The sequence below is a fragment of the Rissa tridactyla genome, chromosome 14, assembly GCF_028500815.1.
Source record: "Rissa tridactyla isolate bRisTri1 chromosome 14, bRisTri1.patW.cur.20221130, whole genome shotgun sequence".
In the NCBI taxonomy this organism is placed as follows: Eukaryota; Metazoa; Chordata; class Aves; order Charadriiformes; family Laridae; genus Rissa; species Rissa tridactyla.
Window position 1 is genome coordinate 6,355,929 of NC_071479.1, and position 6,000 is coordinate 6,361,928.

The window sequence follows — 6,000 nt, forward strand, 5'->3', positions numbered from 1 at the left end:
AGCAGCCTCGTTCTTCTCTTGTGGAAAATGTTCATTCTTAAAAGGATTTCCAAAGGTTATATTAAGTGGATGCTGATCCATATAGGACCTAAACCAGGATGCAGCTTGGGCATCTTCTTTTCACACGCACGTTCTGCCCATGCATACTGATGACTGATTAGAATACTTTGGCGGGATTTGGTCCATGAATAGAGAAATCATTTGAGTCTTTATCTTTCAGTTATGGGGTTAGACCTCTTTTGGGCCTGTTTGGGACTGATTACACTTTTCACATTGGATCATAATTATAATTATGATAATTATTAGCCCGCTCTGTTTTGTAACCTTGCAGTTTCCCAATGCCGTAATAGGCTCAGAAGGATTATACTGCTGAATAATTTACAATCTTTTCCAGGTACCTGCTAATCTAATGTCATTCGAATAGTTTGCTCTCCTGCCTGGTGCGACTTCAAGTGCCAAACTGAAGAAACAGGCTATTGTTCTCTAAGAAGGAAGAGAATGGTTTTCCTGACATGAGCCAGCCACAAATATTTCAGCACTTTCCTACGTAACTTGAAAGTGATTCTGACACAGCTTTTAAAAGCAGAAAGTGAATGTTGTCCTTAGGACCAGATATAGTCTCATGCACTGAGTGAACGCAGACAAGTTAGATGGACAGAAGATTAATCCTGACTCCTGCGGGATACTACAGCCCTCGACTTTTTGTGGTCGTAGACTGCCATGAACTGATGTTTGACCACAAACTAGGCATCATATCTTCTGCCTGTTCTTTTTTAAACAGTTCTTTTTATTGTTAAGCTGCTTTGTGTGAAGAATATTTGGCCCATGTTGGGTTTCAATTCTTTCTAATGCACAGAATGATTGACAGTGTTAACTTGCTGCAAAGTGTCAATTAGAATAGAAAATTGTGGAACAACATTTTTATAATCTTAAGTGCACTGAGTTGCTTGGCAATGTGGCTGCCTCAGATTTTGTATCAAATCTCTGGACAATTCTGCTGTTCACATTTGAGCTATTTGGGAAAAATGTATTTTGGCACAGGACAGTTGGTTTTCTTTTCATTCAGTTATGTTACTCAGGAATGCCCTGGCAATGGATTTAAGGCTGTTTAAATTTATGTTGTGGTAACGGTCATCTTTCATTCTCTTACTAGCGGCATGGTTGCTTGCAAGTTTGGTTTTTTGCTTCAGTCTGAACGTTGTTCATCTTAAATCCCATGGTACAGGGAAGCAGATAATCAGGTGTTCTGTATCACGTCACCCTGGCTCCTCAGAATGATTCCGTATCATTGTTTCTGTTCTGTCTTTCTGTGGATGACTCAGTTCCACTCAATTCCAGTACACGATGCACCTTTATGACATATAGTACTGGCACATGGTGCCGCTATTGTGAAATCATGATGGCAATGAAAGCTAAGCAAGACCGTCTGACCACGGAGCAAGTACAAAGAAGCTTCCACACCAGTGTCCAGAGAACAACAGAAAAAAAGAATGTAACTGAGCCACTGCCTCTGACAGAACTCTCTCTACTGCCATGGCTGTACCCCTGCTGTGCCCTAGCACCCCTGTGATCGGGGCGGGTTGCTGTTCCCATGCTAAGTACAGCATTTTTTCTGTTTGAAACTCTTTTGCCATAAGGCATCAATATTCAGACTTCATCAGTCACAAGGAAAACTCTTCGGAGTTTCCTAAGATTGCATAGAGGAGAAATTTGCAAGCGAACCTCTAGCTTATAAACCATTAAAAAAAAAGGAAGTCAATTTAATTGAACAGAGCCTGTATTAGAACAAGCTCCCTGGCATTAGGAGTATTTATTTTGTGGACTTGTATGTTTTTCTAAATCTTGATTTTTAAACTTCTCCAGCAACAACTACAAAAAATACCTGTATTGTTAAATGTAGGTCAGCTGTAACTTTTGTGTTATTTTAAATGTTTGTGTTACGATCCTGAGAATGAAGCCTAATACATACCAGCTTTTCGAGAAAACCAGTTCCTGACGACAACTGCCTTTAGATCCCGGGACACGTGAAAGTGTATATGAAGTTGACAAAGTTTCTTTGATAGCTCAGGAGTTGTGTGAAAGAAGTGGTAGTGCAAAATACATTTATACCTTTTTTCTCCCTTTTTGCTAAATTAAGACAACTTTGAACTAGGAAAAACATCGGTATCTGCGAGGGTGGAGTATCCAATACCATTAGAGACAGCGTAGGAGCTTTTGAATGTAAAATCCTGTCACCAGTAAGCAACTTCAGACTGTTAGAATATGATATAATCTGAATTATTTGGTGCCCGTGGACTTTTGTGATTAGAAGATGCGAGTGTTACATGGACTGCCATGTTAATGAATGTGCCAGCTATGACCATGTGTATTGTGATAAACTAATGGACGTCGTAACAACTTTTGATTATGTTTAACAAGCCTCCCTTGGAAAGAACAATAACTGCTGACTGATGCAGTGACAATAGAATGAGCCTGTACACACTCTTTTTAATTTAATTAGCCATTAGAATTTAATAGCTTTTAGAATTTAAGGGTCTTTAAAATGTTATATATATTATTGTATGTACAAGAGGTAGAGCGTTCTAGCCTTCAAAAATATACTTTTACTCAAAATTATGAGCCATAGAGCCTGTAGGAGAAGTTGCAAAAGGATCCATTTTCAATTGCTTGTAAAACAGATTCCCAACCAGAAAGGAAGCATCTTTGCCAGAAACCATGATGTGCCCCAAAACAGTGTGGCATGAATGAAAGGCAACATTTATGAGTGATTCTTATACTCAAGTCATTTGTCACTGACAGAAGATGAATCTGTGGAGAAAGGAAACCCTTCAATCCTACTCAATCCTCAAACTCAGATCCTATTCAAAACCTTGGAATTTGGAAGTATGTCAAAAGTCACCGGAATTCCCTCACACTACTAGTGTAAAACGCATTATATAGAAGAAAGATGAACATAGCAAATAAGGTTTACACGATAGTCAGGTAAACATCTTCTTTTCAGTATAGCACAATTGTGAAATTGCTGCACAATATTAAAAAAAATCAGAACGATGGCAGTGTAAGAATATTATTAAAATACCTTAAACCAATTTTAAATGAGTTTTTAAATATTAAACAGTTGGTAGCTGCTGATTTGAGTTTTTATGCTGTCATTTGGTACTATTTGCTGCCATCTGGTACTTTTAATGTGAATTGAAAGCTGCTATTGAAATACAACATACTGCATATCAGTCCTGATTAATACAGCGTTTTCACAAAAATATCACAAACCATACAAGTTTTCATCCATCAAAGAGAATAACTGCAATAGTTGTGTAAAAATAAACATTATCTCAGAATTACTATTTTCAGAATTGTAAAGATATAAAATGTATGTAGGCAATATTGTTAATTTATTAATGTGCAATTTTGATGTAACTCAGTGCCAAAATGCATGTTTTTCCAAATAGCACTAAAATGAGGCAAAGAAAGTAGTTTTCAAATTGCAACTTATTTGTCACGTTATAATGTAAACCAATTTCAACATTTTGGTTTGTTTTGTGTGAAAACTGTTGCACTATTTTTGGCTGTGTTTTCCAGCAGTTCACTGCATGCCATTTGTGTAAGGATTCTTTCTATAATTGTTGTGAACTGTCTCACCCATAATAACCCCGGCGTTGGAATCTAGGTTTTTGGACAAGTATTTTGTTACCTCAGTCTTGTATCAAGTTGCTGTATTTTTCAGTTTGTTACATTGATAATGATTGTTTCACTAATTAAATACTTTAATGTAAAAAAAAAAAAAGTTTGTTTACTTCAACAGCAATTGCATTTGGTTGTAAGTTTAAAACTGTGCAGAGTGTGTATGCTCTTAACAATAAAATATTCTGAAAAAGAATAGTAGAGGTATAGAAGGAATATTTTAGCTCAAAGGCAGCAAGCATGTTTTATTTGTGAATGAATGATATATACAGTTGAACAGACTTTATAGTGCACAGTGCGTAGCCATTTAATGGTAAAAATACCACAGACTCCAGACTTCTAACAGAAAATTGAAAAACCCTCCAAATTTGCAGTTCTTTCAAGTGGGATTTGAAAGTCCAAAGAAGAGGCGAACGTATCCTGTTGTTTTCCTAAGAAGTGTATTTTATCACTACCAAACTTGCATGTTGACTTGGATAGCAAGGTAAATTTCTTTGCATTTACCATTAAACTTCATTTACACACTTGGATTCTAGTTCATTAACAAATTAATGTAGCCACCAAGGAAGGCTGGGCCAGGAGGGAGGGACATATTGGTACAAAGGCCAATTGACAATTGCCTTCTTCCTTCTGCCAGTTATCTACGTGAAATCATGCAGGATTAGACTGAGAGAGTGTTGCTGACTCCCGCTCTTCCTTCAGCTCAGTAATCTCCTGACATCATGACAGGGGCCAGGAGAATCACAGAATCGTAGGGTTGGAAGGGACCTCTGGAGATCATCTCGTCCAACACCCCTCCCAGAGACCTCTTAGAATGGAGATTTCACTGGAGAAACTGGAAGTCAAAGGTAAGTATGGAAGTTTGGAGTCACCTCCATCTGAGGTGACACAATTCCTTTAGAAAAGGAGGACTCCAGGGATGAGCACAAGCCCTTTGTGCCCAGGGCAAATTGATGCAGCTCTCTTGTTGTGGTACAGTTCTGTGCAAGTAACTGAAGTCTTAAAGGTGAAAGCCTTTTTTTCTAATTTCTTTTTGGTTTGTCGTAGCGTTGGTGGTTTTTTGCTTTCTTTCTAAGTAACTGGCTTATACATTGAGTTCTAGTACCTCAGTTTAAAGGCAAGTACCTTTTTAAAGCATTCTGTCAGGGCCCTGTGGGCACTAATTGCCCTAATGGCCCTGATTAGCCCCACCTGGGCCCCCCATGCTCCTGCCCTGGGCCCAGGAGCCCATTTAAGCTCAGCTCTGGGCCCCCAGCCCGCCTGAGCTGTGCTGTGTGGGGCTCAGGCCCCATGGGCCCTGTGGTCCAGCCCCTGACCAGCAGACCGGCTGGGCTTTGGCCAGCCCTGTCCCCACGGACCTGCCCAGCAGCCACTGGGCCCAACCTGTGGGTCACCTTCCTGGCGTGGCCTCGGACCCGCCCCATCCCATGGACTTGCCGGGGGGTGTATGGGGGGTGACCCTGGCATGGCCAGCCCTGCTCGCATCGCTGCGGTGCCGTGAGGGACTGGGCCCTGGCTGCTGAGGCCCTTCCCCACCAGCTGAGTTCTCCCCTGAGCTGCCGCCGCTCGCGTGCTCGGGCTCACGTAGGCCAATGACCGCTTATAACTGTCCTGTCCCAGCCTGTGCCTCTGGCTCCCGGCCGCTCTCTGGGACCAGGACGGCAGCCTCGGCCCTGCTGAGGGTGGAGCGCTATGTGCTGCGGCCACTGTACAGGCTCATGGCATACCACTGTGTAACAATGCCTGCAGCTATAACAGTAGCATTCAAATAAAATAATTACTGGCAGCCTCCTTCATTTTTGAGTGAAAGGTATGGTCCAGCTCAGAGCTTTAAAACTACTTTCTGAGAAGAGTCAACTGGTAGTTGCTCTTCCACGTTACAGTCCACGTGGACGCAAGGTGTGTAAATGAGAAGACATATGTGCTTGTTACTTCCTCCTTGCCCTTGTCCCCCAGCTGACTTCTTTTGACGAGAAAGGCAAGCATAAATTCAGGCTCCTTTTGGAAATAACTCCATTAAGGGCTTGATAAATAATAATAATATTTTTTAGAATTCAAAGAAATTTAACAACATGCATGTTTGAAAATGTTGACCTAGTAGTTCAGCTGACAAAGTGTGCTGTTAGAGAGGATCAAAATTTCTAATATTGAACTGAGCTAAGTCAACATGTTGGAAAGGGAAAGGGGTATTAGTCGTGTAATAAACTGTTTTGCTTAGTATCAAAGTTACTGATGGATTCCTGAGGCTAATTTAGTTGTTGTTATCTTGTTTTCATTGAAAAAAAGTGTATAAAGATTTGCTGACGTTACCATTGCATG

The 6,000-nt window shown here is 40.6% G+C and overlaps 1 protein-coding gene across 10 annotated transcripts in view; it reads left to right on the forward strand.

Annotated features, from left to right (window-relative positions):
- The window catches only part of RALGPS1 (Ral GEF with PH domain and SH3 binding motif 1), a 142,145-nt gene extending 137,634 nt beyond the window's left edge, over nucleotides 1–4,511 (forward strand). For 9 of the 10 annotated variants that reach the window (XM_054220644.1, XM_054220647.1, XM_054220642.1 and 6 more), the window contains one exon: nucleotides 395–4,509. In XM_054220644.1, coding sequence (XP_054076619.1) covers nucleotides 395–424 — 30 coding nt within the window. In that variant the 3' untranslated portion in view covers nucleotides 425–4,509. Of the gene's footprint in view, nucleotides 1–394 lie in introns of all 10 variants that reach the window. The other variant, XM_054220651.1, reaches the window with a different exon arrangement.
- Nucleotides 4,512–6,000: the final 1,489 nt, after the last annotated feature.